General features: G+C 42.7%; 1 protein-coding gene across 7 annotated transcripts in view; it reads right to left on the bottom strand.

Annotated features, from left to right (window-relative positions):
* Positions 1-15,970, bottom strand: part of dock7 (dedicator of cytokinesis 7) — a 185,727-nt gene that overhangs the window by 145,318 nt on the left and 24,439 nt on the right. For all 7 annotated transcript variants that reach the window (XM_073063221.1, XM_073063214.1, XM_073063219.1 and 4 more), the window contains exons 6-9: positions 15,648-15,860; positions 9,454-9,539; positions 3,948-4,014; positions 2,084-2,233 (exon numbers count right to left, since the gene is read on the bottom strand). In XM_073063221.1, coding sequence (XP_072919322.1) covers positions 2,084-2,233; positions 3,948-4,014; positions 9,454-9,539; positions 15,648-15,860 — 516 coding nt within the window. The remainder of the gene's footprint in view (positions 1-2,083; positions 2,234-3,947; positions 4,015-9,453; positions 9,540-15,647; positions 15,861-15,970) is intronic.

The raw sequence follows: 15,970 nt of genomic DNA, 5'->3' as shown, positions 1-15,970 counted from the left end.
TTTGGAAACGGGGGACAGACGAGTTTAATCTGGATAAGTATGAAGTTTGGGAGGTCAAGTGTAAGAGGCAGGACCCTTTGACACACTGATGTACCAAGGGATCTTGGTCCATAGCTCCCTGAAAATAGCAACACACCTAGGTAGGATGAAAGAGCAGGTGCATGTTGTACTTTCTCTCATCGGTCAAAGTGTTCAGTATAAAATATGGGAAGTTCTGTTGTAGCTATACAAAACTTTGGTTGGGTCACATTAGATGACCGTATGCAGTTCTAGATGCCACATTACCATTGGATGTAGCAATATAATAAGGCAATGTGATTATGGGTGATTTATTATCCATCTCAACTTCATTCTCCTGCCTTCTCCCTGTAACCTCAGACACCCTTACTAACCAAGAACCAATCAACCTCTGCTTTAAATATACCCAATGACTTGGCCTCCACAGCTATCTGTGGAAATGAATTCCAGATTCACCACTCTCTGGATAAAAAAATTCCTCCTCATCTGTCTTCAAAAGGGATGTCCTTGTATTCTGAGGCTGTGCCCTCTGGTCATAGACTACTTCACTATTAGAAACATCTTCTCTATGTCCGCTTTATCTAGACCTTTCAATATTCAATGGGTCCAATGAGATTCCACCTCTCCCCCATTCTTCTAAACTTCAGTGTGTAAAGACACAGGGTCATCAAATACTCTTCATATATTAACCCTTTCATTCACAGTATCATTCTCGTGAAGCTCCTCTGGACCCTCTCAAATACTAGCACATCCTTTCTGTTACAGGAAGGACGTGGAGCCTTCGGACAGAGTGCAGAAAAGGCTCATCAGGAATTAGCGAGTGGTAGCTTTGAGAAAAGGTTGGACAAACTTGGATTGTGTTCTCTGGAGTGTTAGAGTCCGAGAGGGGTGACCTGACAGCAGCATACAAAATTACAAAAGGCGCAGTTAGGTTAGAAAGTCAGAGTCTTTGTCCCAGGGTAGAAAACCCAAATAAAAAGAGAATAGCTTTAATGTGAGGGGGGTAAAGTCTAAAGCAGATTTATGAGGTAAGTTTTGATTTTATATTAACAGTGGTAGGTGCTGTGGGAGGTGGTGGAAAAAGATATGAGGATAATGTTTAAGAGACATTTGTACAGGCACATGAACAGGCAGGGAATCAAACATGAACACCGACTTTGTGCCGGTAGATGGGATTATTTAGATTGACATGGCCAGCACAAACAAGTTGGGCCATACTGTTCTAGGTTTCAAGTTCTCAAATGGAAATGAACCTAATGTTATAGACAGATTATCAAAAGATTTTACTCAGAGATTGGTGGGTGGATGGAATGCACTGCCAGCAACAGTGGTAGAGGCAGAAACAATGGGGTCTTTTAAGAAACTCTTAGATAGGTACATGGTGTTTAGAAAAATAGAGGGCTATAAAGCGATAGGGTCATTCTAGGCAGCTTCTAGAGTAGGTTACATGGTCGGCATAACATTGTGGGCCAAAGGGCCTGTAATGTGCTGTAGATTTCTATGATTCTATGAAGTTAACGAAGCACCTTGAAAGATGTTAAGGGCTTGGAAGGTATTTCACAGAGTATTTTACACAGGATGAATATGATCTCCAGAATGGATTCTGAGAGGGAGGCAGTCATTGAGTAGTTAAGAGAGGTTATTATTAGAGCATCCTCAGACAATGATCTTCATGTTAGTATTATTGTCACAAAGGGAAGAGTTTGAAATTAATTGTGCAGAACAAGTTGTCTGTATGATAATTTAGTCTATTCACTCCAGTATTCAGCAAGTGGCATGGCCATCCGGGCACATATTTCGGGGAAGGGAGCAGAGGGAAGTACCAGAGTTTGAAAATGTTAGAAGTGCTTAAATAAATGTAAGTAGTAGTAGTTCGTGTTTCTCCCTCCCCTCCTGACTTTCGAGTAACATCTGTCATAAAGTCCAATCCACCCCCCGCCGCCAGGGCCCATCAGTCTCTGGTCTCACACATGAAGCCAAATAAAAGGAAAATTTACCATGTCGCCTTAACGCAACATCAGAGAGCTAGAGAAAGGAAAAAATATTTAAAACAAATATTTCTTACCTTTATAACTAAAAAAACATCTTGACATGGATAAGTGATTGAAAAGATTGCTGATCGGGCCAATGTTGAAATAGCTGCAGGAGGAACATGAGGTCGTAACATGCCTTTAATTTGTTCAGAATTCAAATCAAAGAAAAAGTTTTCAGAAATCTGTGGAATAAAGAAAGTAATTGTTACAAATAAGAAAATGAAAATTCAGATTTTTCAAAATATTTGCATAATATTCAATCAATGGAGCTACAATACATACATTAGCTCTACACTACCCTCTAGAGGTATACACTTGGAACTTCAGTTAATAGGGAACATCACACATTAAGTTGACAAGACAATTAAAGTTATTCATTTAAATGTAACAGCACAACTACTTGGAAAAAATAAGAGAATCTTGTGCCCTTAAAGTGACCATCAGTTACAACAATCAAAGATTCTTTGGTCATTTATAAATAAGTTGGATGTATGGTAGATCTTTGAACAAGTTCACCCTCAGAGAAATATTCCTAATGCAACTTTATGGCAAATTTTCACTTGTATATTGACCACCAGTGTCCAAGTATAATCAGCAACAGAAACAGGAGATTGCTACTGACCTCCATACACCTGTTTTGCTCATATCACTTACTGTCTTCACATAACAATCTCTCATTTAAAATTAACTAAGGGCTCAGCATCAATTGGCATTTGCAGAGGGGTCACTATTCTGCGGGCTAGCAATTTTCCCAGAAGATCTCAAGACTCTTGCAATTCAAAAACTGCGTAAGGATCTGTCACTTGCTGAAATGCAGGTTGATCACTCCATTGCTTTTAACCAGATTATTTTTTGCCATGCACAAGATAGTTTACTATCCTTTTATATATTTTTTGGTATCTAAGCATTACAGGCCAGGGACGACAACAACTGCCACCCTGAATGTTCCTAAGAAGCTGGTGCTGAGCTTTCTTGACCCAATGTTGTCCATTTGTTGAACGTAGTATTTATTGGGAGGAAATTTCAGAACTTAACACTCTGAGACGTGAAGGACCAGCAATATACTGCCAGATCAGAATAATACATGACCTGGAGAGGATCTGCAAATGATGGTGCTCCTAGTCACCTGTTACCTTTGATTTTCATTGTGGTAGAAGTCACAGTTTTGGGAGGTGGCGCTGGATTAGCGTGTATGAATAAACCGCAATGCATTTTACAGATGGCACACATTACAGCAACTGTGCACTAGTGGTGGAAAGAGAGTATGCAGTGTGGATTAGGAAACTCACGACACAGTAGCATAGTGGTCAGCACAACGCTTTGCAGTACAAGTGACAGGGTTCAATTCCCGTCGCTGTCTGTAAGGAGTTTATACGTTCTCCCCGTGACTATGTGGGCTTTCTCTCACAGCCCAAAGACATACCAGTTGGTAGGTTAGTTGGACATTGTAAAATTGTCCCATGATTAGGGAGTGTTAAGTTGGTGAGTTGCTCGAAGGGCCTACTCCACACTGTACCACAATAAATTTATGGCATAGTCCATAAGAAGCTGAGCAATGCAGTGCAGGGGATCCCATACATGAATGCAAATTTGGACAGAGATAGTGAGGAGAACAGGGATAAAGAGGACAAAATTCAATTTGACTCTCTGCTCCCATTCTTGTCCAGTACAAATGTAAATATGTAAACTGGTTCCTGTTTATATTTAACAGAACGCAAGGTTCGTTAACTTGCAACATTCTTTGTTGGTTAACACTTAGAACAGCCCGTAGGGTATGTACTGGGGTGGGATTATCAGCACTGTTGAGTTTTATACCATTAAGATTCAAAATGTCTTTAGGGGAAAAAAAAGGAACAAAACATTAAGAATGGCAAAGTAATATCTCACAGTACCAACCTTTTTCTTTTCTCTGACATCATACAAGGCCAAGCTTGCAAAAATTGGCTCAATTTCAATTTCAAATCTGCAAAGACAAGCATTTTGTTTTAAAGTTGCATGGACATACCTTCCAAATTGCATAGAGTGAGCAGCTAGCCTTTTGAGTCTACTCTATCAATTCATGAATAATTCATTACCTCAAACCACATTCCTGTTTTCCCACCATATCCATTGATTCCTTTTGTACCCTAAAATTTATCTTTCTCTTTCTTGAATACATGCATCAACTTGGTCTCCACCCTATTCTACGATAGATAATCACTCATATCAGGTCTCCATCATGTTGAATAAAGAAATTTCTCCATACCCATACTGCAGCCTTAAAAATCTTTCCTTTGTCCCAAGATGGTAACCCTGATTCTAGACATCGTCAGTCAGCAACCATCCTCCACCTCCACTCCACAGCACCCCCATGCCAGCCAAAATTAGCTTCAATGAAATCCCTTCTCATCCTGAATACAGGCCAGTTGAAGCAGTCTCTTCTCCCTCAGACACTAACAACACCCTTCCCCCCTAGATCCCATCTCTCATCCGTGCCAGGTCTTCATTATTCCCTCTGGCCTTTTTCTCTCTGAGGCAGAACAATCTGTCCTCAGTAAAGGCTTCACCTTTCCCTCTGTGCCCACACCTCACTGAGTTCTGCACCCACCATGACGCTGAGCTTTTCTTCCACTGCCTCTGAACTGACTTCTCCACCCTGCACCAATGACCCCTTTTCCTGTCTTCAGCCCTCCTCCTCTTCTTGGACATTAGACCCTGATCTTCTAATCAGGGTCTCTGGACCTTTTCAGTGCCAACTGCCAACGGGACATCAATCATCTTGACTTCAACACTCATCTCTACAATTCCAACCTCACTCCTTCTGAACCCTCTGCTCTCCACATTAATCCTAACCTATCAAAGCTGCAGATGGGGGGGGGGGGTGCTTTAGTAGTCTAGCATACTGACCTCATACACCTTCTCTTACTTACGTCCTGTCCTCAGTAAGAAGCACCAGGCCATTGTCATCCACACCATTACTGACCTTATTAGCTCTGGGGATCTCCCATCCACCACTCATAGTTCCTGCACTCCATACCTCCTGCTTCTAACTCTTATCCAAGATCCACAAACCCACCTGCCCAGGTAGACCCATTGTTTCAGCTTGGTCCTGCCCCACCGAAATTATATCTGCATACCTCAACTCTGTTTTATCCCCCCCCCCCCCCCCACCCCAGTTCAGTCCCTTCCTACCTACATTCATGGCACTTCACACACTCTGTATCTTTTCAAGTTCCCTGGCCCCCATCATCTTATTTTTACTATGGATGTCCAGTCCCTATGCACCTCCATCCCCCACCAGGAAGGCCTCAAAGCTCTCCATTTCTTTCTGGACATCAGACCCAACCAGTTTCCCTTCACCACCACTCTCCTCTGCCTAATGCAATTTGTCCTTGCTCTAAATAATTTCTCCATTGGCTCCTCCCACTTCCTTCATACAAAAGGTGTAGCCACAGGCACTCGCATGGGTCCCAGCTATGCCTGCCTTTTTGTCAGCTATGTAGAACCGTCTATGTTCCAAGCCTACATTGGTGGCCCATCCTGCACTTTTCCTACGCCATACTGACCACTGCATTATTACTGCTTCCTGCACCCATGCACAACCCGTTGACTTCATCACTTTGCCTCCAACTTCCACCTTGCCCTCAAATTTACCTGGTCCAATTCCAACACCTCCCTCCCCTTTCTCGATCTGTCTGTCTCCATCTCTGCAGACAGCTTATCTATAAATGTCTCATAAATCACAGGACTCTCACGGCTATATGGACTATACTTCTTTCCACCCTGTTACTTGTAAAAATGCCATCCCCTTCTCATTTTCACCACATCTGGTCTCAGGATAAGGCCTTTTATTCCAGAACGAAGGAGAAGTCCTCCTTCATCAAAGAAAGGGGCTTCCCTTCCTCCACCATCAATGATGCTCTCAACCACATCTCTTCCATTTCACGCACGTCTACTCTCACCCCATTCTCCCACCACCCAACCAGGGATAGGGTTCTTGTCCACACCTACCACCCCAATAACCTCTGAGTCCAGCACATAATTCTCTGCAACTTCCACCATCTCCAACGGGATCCCACAACCAAGTGTATCTTTCTCTCTCACCCCCCCCCCCCCAACACTTTCTGCTTTCCACAGGGATCACTCCCTACGTGACTCCTTTGTCCATTTGTCTGTCCCCACTGATCTCCCTCCTGGCACTTTCCCTTGCAAGCGGAACAAGTGCTGCACCTGCCCTGACACCTCCTCCCTCACTACCATTCAAGGCCCAAACAGTCTTTCCAGGTGAGGTGACACTTCACCCGTGAGTCTGTTGGGGTTGTATACTGTGTCCAGTGCTCCCAGTGTGGCCTCTTGTATATCGGTGAGACCCAACATAGTCAGGGAGACTGCTTCGCTGAGCACCTACACTCCGTCCACCAGAAAAAGTGGGATCTCTCAGTGGCCACCCATTTCAATTCTGCTTTCCATTCCCATTCCAATATGTCTATCCATGGCCTCCTCTACTGTTGCAATGAGGCCACACTCGGGTTGGAGGAGTGACAGCTTATATTCTGTCTGGGTAGCCTCCAACCTGATGGCATGAACATCAATTTCAGGTAATGCCACCCCCCCCCCCCCTTCACCTTTCCCCATCTCCCTTCCTCACCTTATGTCCTTGCCTGCCCATCGCCTCCCTCTGGTGCTCCTCTCCCTTTTTCATTCTTGCACGGCCTTCTGTCTTCTCCTATTAGATTACCCCCTCTCCAGCCCTGTGTCTCTTTCACCAATCAATTTCCCAGCTCTTTACTTCACCCCTCCCCATCCCGGTTTCACCTACCACCTTGTGGTTCTCCCTCCCCTCCCCCCACCTTTTAGCTCTACTCCTCGTCTTTTTTTTCCTCCAGTTCTGCTGAAGGGTCTTGGCCCAAAACATCAGCTGTACTCTTTTCCATAGATGCTGCCTGGCCTGCTGAGTACCTCCAGCATTTTGTGTGTTGCTCGAATTTCCAGCATCCGCAGATTTTCTCGTTTGTGAAGCAGTTTCTTCCTGTACATATCACACCATTTTAGGAATCAGGCTGGTGAACCTCCACTGCATTCCCTCTGATGGCGAGTAAGCGGATTCCAGCTACTTGGGCCATTGGTTAATCAGGGCAGCCACTTACTTGGACAAAAACTAATTGAGAAAATGGCTGGAATTCCCCTTGTTTATTTGGGACAATGTGCCACTTAACTGGAACAGGAGACTACTGCCAAACATTCCAACTAGCATCAGTTGCGTACACTTGTATGGCCGTTAGGTACTACAGCATGCTTACAGCAAACAGTTTTTTTAAATAGCGTTAGTTGTGTTTCTTCCTGTTCGTCAGCACATCAACTGCACAGGGGCATAGGCCGCCAACAGTGGCTCACCAGGGTCCTGAGACCTGGGCTGATCAGCCTCGTGCCTTCCGCTTTCACCAGGCAACTTCGTACATCTTTTAGGTGAAGGTCTTTCCCTGCCCAGGGACGAGGACTTCAGCGCTTCTGTTCGCGTTTCTGTAGCAGACTGGGGTTGCTAGCGCCATGTCCGACCCTCCTCCTTTCACAGCCGGGCTTGGGACTGTCCATGGCAGAGTTCAGTTGCATGTGTTTGTATTCAAAAAGCAGCGACTTTTGTCACTGATAAGTGGTGAGAAATTAGCATTAACACAATTAGAACTGTTTTGCTCATTGCAGTTTCAAACATTCAGGCTTAGAGATGCCAGAAATGGCCGGGAGTGAAAATGAATCAATCTCACTACTTTAACAAGTTAGGAACTAAGAAGAGTTTGAAGGTTTCAACATTCATCTTGGATGTTACAATGAAAATGAAGATTTGGAAAATGCAATCACCAAAACCACTGAATGAAGGCAATGTCTGCGCCGACTCTGTTCGTTCGCAGTCAATCAAAAGACAGCATACACTAGATAAATTCCTTCATAGATAACTATTTGAAAAAACTGCAGTTTTTTTTACTGTAGTAGTATTGGTAGTATTTTAATTTGTTCTGTATTTCATTTAAATACATAACTTGTTACTCAAATAGTAATTTGTTTTTTTGTTTATACCTTTTTAATTATTTCATGAAAGTTTGGCTAATTGGGACAACCACTTTATTGGGCCAAAATGCACTGGTCCCGATATTTCCCGTTAACTGGAAACCATTGTTTATCCTTTTTTAGGGAAGGAAACCAAAACCGCAGACAGTTCTCCGCGTGGGTTTCCTCCAGGTGTTCCAGTTTCTTTCCACATTCCAACGTCGTACGGGTTAGCGTTACTAAGTTGTGGGCATGCTATGTTGGAACCAGAAGTACGATCACACTTGTGCCCAGCAGTTTCTCAGACTGTGTTTGTTGTTGATGCAATCAACACATTACAGTGTGTGATTCAATGTTTTCATGCGCATGTGACAGATAAGTTAATCTTACTTTTGTAGCTTCCTTGCCCCATCCAGTTTTCTGTCATCAGTAAACATAAGAATATCACATTCCATTTGGGCAGTATACAACACTCCAGACTCAATGCTGAGTTCTACAACCTCAGGTTTGTCCACTTTCTGATGAATCAGTTCTACCATAAGTCATCCATCAATAATGTTGCTTCAGTTCTTTTCCCCTGATCTGCTGGGGATTTTGTATAGTCCCGTGTTTGTGCAGATTTTGGGATCTGTTGTTTGTATTCTCTCTACTTAAATGTTCTGTTCACAGCTTCTGTACTTCTTTGTCCGTGTTCTCTCTAAGTTCTCTTATTAAGCTAACAACTGGATGACTTCAGCTATAGCTTATCACCATGGAAACCCCAGCTCACCCTGTCAGAGGCTCCCTTTATTCATCTATCCCTCCTCCGCCCTCTATACAACATAAAACTTGCTTGTTTTCTCCTTTTCCTGGTTCCAACACAGCTTGATTTGTGAATGTTTCCATATTATAATCAACTCGGGTAGAAGTACTGATCCCTTCCTTAGCAACCCTAACAACATCCCAAGTATTCCCATTCTCTGTTCTTATCAGTCAATTTTCAAACCATGTTTGTATATCATCCCAATTCTATGACCTTTAATTTTGTACACTAACCTATTATGTAGGATTGTATCAAAGGCCTTATACAAATTCACATAAACCATATCCACTTTTTCTAACATTTATCTATTCAACCAGATACATTCTAGCTCCAGCAGATTTGTCAAAGGTAATTTCCCTTTTGTAATTCTATGTTGGCTTAGTCTAATCACCACGATTTTTTCTGAGTTTCCTTTTATCACATCTTTAGTAATAGCATTTTCCTGCTTTTGATGTTAGGCCAATCTATATTTTTGCTCTTCCTCCTTTCTGAAATTCTCTGTTAAATTTTCACATTATTCAATCTGCAAAATAACTTCACAATTCACAATTTATTTTTTAAAAACAAAAACCCACGTACTTCAAAGATAAGCATTTCACAAGGAGCCTTTGACCGAAGTGCTCCCGGGGAACTTCAGGGACTGTGTGTCTTTCTATTGGTTCATCCTGTAATCAATTTGAAACAAAGCAGAGAAATTACTTCATTGTTAGTCAAGGCAACTTTCATAAACATTTATTGCTGGCCATTGTCTCTCAAGAAAAGGAAACAAAATGTCTGACAAGTTTTTCAGAAAAGCCACAGTCATCATTGGGCCATTCTAGAGACCTTCTCCAATGAGCAATGAGATATTGCACTAAACAAAGAGATAAGTAGCTCACATAAAGACAGGGCAGCTGTTGAAATGCTTCATTTAGATAGGCTCTTCCTTTTCAGGAAGTGAAATCAGACAGATCTCATGTTTCTAAGACCTGCCAATCAGTTATGCCAGAAAGAGTGATCACAGTATGATTAAATTTCTTATACAAATGCAGGTGCAATAGTTTGATCTCAAACCAGTGTATTCTACATAATTAAGGGAGACTATAATGGGATGAGGGAGGAGCTAGGAACTCAGGCTATATAGTGGGACAACTGAGGAACAGTGGAAACTTACGAAGGATTTTTCACAATGCTCACCAAAAGTATATTTGGTTAAGGCAAGGAAAGCAAGTGTGGTGAGAAGCAGCTGTGGATAACCACGGAAACAAATGACAGCATCCAACTATAAGCTCACACATACAAAGTCACTTGGAGTAGTAAAGTTCTCTGAACCCTGGGCACATCCTGGTAGATTGGAAAACAGTGAATATCACGGCTCTGTTTAAAAATTGATGGAAGCAAAAGGGTAACGTAAGATGCAGGAAACTACAGGCCAGTTAGCTTAATGTTTGTTTGGGAATATGCTTGAAGCTATCATTCAGGAAGAAATAGCAAGACATTTATAAGTGGTTCCATCAGGCACTGCCAGGTATCTTGCTATTTCTTCCATCATTCAGGAAGAAATAGCAAGACATTTATAAGTGGTTCCATCAGGCACTGCCAGGTATCTTGCTATTTCTTCCTTAATGACAGCTTCAAGCATGGATTCATGAAGGGCAGGTCCTTACTGGAATTCTTTTGAGGTATTAATGAGCACAGTGGAGAGATGGGAATAGGCCAATGTGGTATACTTTGATTTCCAGAAGGCATTCAAGAAGGTGCCACAAAAAAGAACTTAGCCAGAAGATAAGGGTTCATGGAGTTTGAGGCAATGTGAGGGACAGTTTGGCCAGATGAAGGAGGGTGGTGGTGGAGGGGAACTGTTTGGTTCTTTTATTGAGAAAGAAGTGGAGAGCTTTAAAACCTTCTTGGTGGGGGATAGAACTGTATAGGGACTGGACATCCATGGTGAAAATGAGGTGGTCAGGGCCAGGGAATTGAAAATTAGTGAGGAGATTGAAGGCATGAGAAGTGCTGCAGATGTTGGTGGGAAGAGACTGAACCAAGAGGAATAGAATGGGGTCGAGGCATGAGGTCAGGAGTTCAGTGGGGCAAGAGCAGGCAGAGGCAATGGTCCTACCTAGAGAGTCAGTTCTGTGGATCTTGGGTTGGAGGTAGAAGTGAGCAGTGTGTGGTAAGAAAACCATGAATTTTGTAGCAGTGGGAGGGAGTTCTCCAGAGTTGATGAGGTCAGTGAGATGTCAGACATAGTTTTCTGATAGTCTGGTGTGGGTCATCTTCAAGGGGTAGATATCAGGAGGTGACTAAAAGTTGCTGCCTGGCCTCAGCAAGGTAGAGGTGAGTCCACCATGCTACAACAGCGCCCACTTTGTCTGCAGGTTCAATGGTAGGGTTGGGATTGGTGCCGAGAGGTTCGATGGCAGTGTGTTCAGAAGGGGTAAGGTTCGAGGAGGAGAGAGAGGAAAGAGATTATTGCACTCTGTGAGGATGAGGCCTTAGGAAGGATGAGTCACTGAACAATGGCACCATGGTTCAGAGAGTCATTCAAGAGATGGGAAAGAAGTGAAATGTTGTGCTATGATGAGGCCACCCTCAGAGTGGAGGAACAACACCTCATATTCCATCAGGGTACCTTCCAACCCAATGGCATGAAGACTGATTTCTCCTTCCAGTAAACAAATTCCACCCTCTCATTCCTTATTCTGACCTTTTCCTTCTTCTCACTTGCCTATTACTTCCCCCTGGGTCCCATCCTCCTTTCCTTTCTCCTATGGTGCACTCTCCTCTCCTATCAGGTTCTTTATTCTCCAGCCTTGACCTTCGCCATTCACCTGGCTTCACATATCACCTTCCAGCTAGCATCTTTCCCACCCTCCCACCTTTTTATTCCAGCATCTTCCCCTTCCTTCTCAGTCCTGAAGAAGGGTCTCTGCCCGAAACATCGACCATTTATTCTTCTGAGTTCCTCCAGGATTTTGTCTGTGTTGCTTTGGATTTCCAGCATCTGCAGACTTTCTCATGTTTGTGAAGAGAAATGTAGTTGTAATTGGGAATAGTGTAGTCAGGGGAATAGACACATTCTCTGTCGCATTGATCGAGGGTCCCAAAGGCTATGTTGGCTAGCTGGTGCCTGGGTTCATGTCATCTCATTGGACCCACAAAGAAAATTGGAGTGAGAGGGGAAGGATCCAGTAGTTGTGGTCAAGTTGGTTGCTGGTGACTAGTGGTGTTCTGCAGGGGAAAGTGTTGGGATCAGTTCTTTTCATGTTATACGTCAATAATCTGGATGACACGCTGGTCAGCTTTGTGACCAAGTTTGTGGATGATACAAAGACAGGTGGAAGGGCGGGTAGTGTTGAGAAAGCAGAGAGTCTGCAGAAGGACTTGGACAGATTAGGAGAACGGGCAAAGAGGCGGATGGAATACAGTGTTAGGAAGTGTATGGCCTTAAACTTTGGTAGAAGGAATAAAAACACACACTATTTTCTAAACATGGAGCAAATTCAGAAATTAGAGGTACAAAGGGACTTGAGAAGCCTGGTGCAGGAGTCCCTAAAGGTTAACTTGCAGGTTGAATTGGTGGCAAGGAAGGCAAACGCAATGTTAGCATTCATTTTGAAATGACTAGAATATAAAAGCAAGGATGTTTAAAGGTTTATAAGGCATTGATCAGACCACATTTGGGGTATTGGGAGCAGTTTTGAGCACCATATCTAAGAAAGGACAGGCTGACATTGAATGAAAGGATTAACATATGAGGAGCATTTATGGATGCTGTGTCTGTACTCACTGGAATCTAGAATAAGTCCTATTGAAATCTATTGAATATTGAAAGGCCAAGATAGAGTGGACATGGAGAGGATGCATCCAGTAGTGGAAGAGTATAGGACCAGAGGGCACAGCCTCAGAGTAGAAGGACGTCCCTTTAGAATAGAGATAAGAAATTTCTTCTTGAATTAAATTGCCAAAGATGGCTGCAGAGGCTGTCACTGGGTATATTTAAAGTGGAGGTTGATAGGTTCTTGACTAATAGGGCAACAAATGTTGAAATAAGATCCAGTGCTTTCCCTGCATATATAACGAATAAACTCTTCTCAGGATTCCAGCCAGGTACAGGTATCAACTATAACCAATGTTTCTATGACAACCTCTGCTTCATCTTCAGGGATGATGCCTGGGCACGTCTAGTCCAGTGGTATTTATGCCCTTGTAGTCCATCCCTCCTGATTGGTTAGCCCTTATCCAATCAGGTCTCTGCTCTCCCACTTTGTTTACAATCAAATTCCACTTTTTACTTCGTCTTTGTTAAAATTCTTTTCCTCTAGTTTTATTTCAATAGCTTCCTTTATCAGGCGGTTCCAAAAGCCATTGGCATGGCACAGTATTTTTGTGCTGAAGTCAACCTGATGGCCATTGTGAATGCAGTGTTCTGCTACCGTCGATTTATTTGGGTAACCCAAACAGATACACCTCCTGTGCTCCTCCGATGCAGGTTTCCACCGTGTGTCCCATCTGGCTGATATACACTGCTCCGCTTTCACAGGAAATCCTGTAAACACCCACCGATCTGAGTTCCAGGTCATCTTTGACCTTATAAGCTGTAACCTGAGCTTCCTTATGAGTTTCAGAATGGTGTTAATCCAATATTTCTTCAGGATCCTGGCAATCCTTCCAGGAAATATATGGAAGACAGGCGGTAGCGATGGGCTCCTCCTCGTTGTTAGGTTTCCTGATTTTTCCGTCAGTGATTTGTTTCACCTCGTAGCCATTCTGTAGGAACGTCGTGTGTAATTGTCTGATTTCCTCGAGGAGACTCTGGGTCCAAAAAAGTTTTCACATGGTTAGTCAAAGTAGAAAGAACCACTCTACATTGGGAGGCATGATGGTGGCTGTTATTATTGAGGTATAAGTCCATATGAATGGGTTTCCAATAAACTCCATGTCCGAGGCTACTGTCCAGTTTCCATCAAATGAGAATGTCCTGGAATTGGAGGCAACCATTCTTCTCCATCTCCACTGTAAATTGAATGTTTGGATGTATACTATTCAGATGGTCACGGAACTGTTGGGAGTGCCTGGAGTCCACGAATAAGTATCTGAAGAAGAATTTGGGGTGCAAGGGCGATGAACTCAGAGCCCTCTCCTCAAAGTCCTTCATGCAGAAATTGGCAATAGCCAGTAACAAGGACAATCCCATGGCCAATCCGTCCATTTGTTTGTGGTAGTTCCCCTTGTAGAGGAAGGATTCCAATGTAAGGATGTGTTCAAAAAGGTCAATGGTATCAAACCTTGACTTCAGGAGGGCCAAGCTGCCCTTACTGAGAACTCTCGTGAACAGAGACACCATGTTGAAACTGACCACTAATATCCTCCAGGTTCAGCTGGATGTTGGTTATCATTTTAATGAAATCTGTCAAATGTTACCGGGAGAAGGCAGGAGAATAAGGTTCAGAAGGAAAATAAATCAGCTACGATCGAATGGAGGAGCAGACTCGATCACCCAAATGGCTCAATGCTACTCCCATGTCCTTTGGTCTTACAGAAAGCTGTTTCCACTGTTAAGTGAAATGAGAACTAGGGGAGATAGCCTCAAAGTTTGGGGATGAGAAATTGCTTTTCCCCGTGAATAGAGAATCCGTGGAATTCTCTGCCAAGGAAACAATAGAGTCTACCTCATTAAATATATTTAAGACACAGAGATTTTTGCACAGTAGTGGAATTAAGGGTTATGGGGAAAAGGCAGGTAGGTGGAGCAGAGGCCATAGCCATGATCTTATTGAATGTTGGAGCAGGCTCCATGAGCCAAATAGCCTACAGCTGCTCCTACGTCTTATGTCCTTATGTGGTGGACCTATCTAAATGAACATGGGACAAGGATGGATTGATCAATGACACCCTTCAGCCTGACCTATACTGAGCTGGTTCATGCATGAAAATCAGAATCTGAACAGTGGGCTATTGAAATTTGTGAACTGTAGTCCAGGACTGAGTCATCTTCAAAAAGTAGGGAAGAAAATCACAGAAGTTAGGATGGAAGTAGGAGAGCAAGTCAGTTGTTGGAATAAAAAAAAGCAGTTTCTGACCAAGTGGTGAAAGGGCTGGGAGAAGCTCAATTCTTGTTTCTGTATTTTTTGGAGAATAAGGAAATGAAAGCAATTAGTAGAACCCAAGGAACCGATAATAGGAGGAAAAACCATAGTCATTCAAAATGAAAGTCTTCTTATGACTGGTTACAAATTAACTGCCCACACTAACTGCCGGAAAACAGCACCAAATCCAGAATTTTTGTTTTGTTTTTGCAGGAAAAGTAATACAACCACAAATTAAGCTCTGGAAAGCATATCTTCAGCTAGCTGAGGAGTGTGGCAGAAAATTATATGAAACAAAACAGGAAGGGCTGTATTTGTTTAAAGTGGTCAACTTGTACAGAAATTGTTCATTTGTAACAACAGTTCAGTAGATCATATAAAATATTTAAGTTTTCTAAGAATTTTTAAAAAAATTTTGGACTTATGATATTGAAGAACATTAGCTCTGGACAATGAAACACTTCCCAATACAGCTGTCAGCATCCAGATGAAGTATAGCAATGGCAAGCACAGCACATCAGATGTAAAGCAAACTCAGAGGATTACCTCCTGCTATCAAGGTTGTATCAAGATAACTTTAATTTCTCCCATCTGCAATTGTGTTGTTTTTGAATAAAGTTGCAATTAATATCATTCAATAGCAACCATGGCTCAAAGCCACCCATTCTGCAACAATGTAAAGAACATGAAACGCTATTTTCCAACCTCATCTGGTGCTGGATAAAGTGCAAATAGTTCCTTATGTCGATTTCCCTTCCTCTGTTCTTCATTTTGTTGGTCTATTTCTTCAATAGGGAATCGATCTAGTAGATTTGGAAGGACAGCATCAGGAAGCGAATTCTTGAGATCAAAAATACTGCAGGCCCAGCTACCTCTAGGAGTATCGTCTATGGATACAGAACGCCGTTTCAAATCATCCTGCAATTAGAGACCTTTTTGTTAACTTCCGTGCTCCAACTTTTCGCACTATAATAAAAGTAAATTTAGTGTCCATTTCATTGCTGTGTGGTTGATACCACATTTGTTTC

Source organism: Hemitrygon akajei, chromosome 12, assembly GCF_048418815.1.
Source record: "Hemitrygon akajei chromosome 12, sHemAka1.3, whole genome shotgun sequence".
Classification (NCBI taxonomy): Eukaryota; Metazoa; Chordata; class Chondrichthyes; order Myliobatiformes; family Dasyatidae; genus Hemitrygon; species Hemitrygon akajei.
The sequence above is the reverse complement of the archived record's forward strand: the minus strand, read 5'-3'. Positions and strand labels throughout refer to the sequence as shown.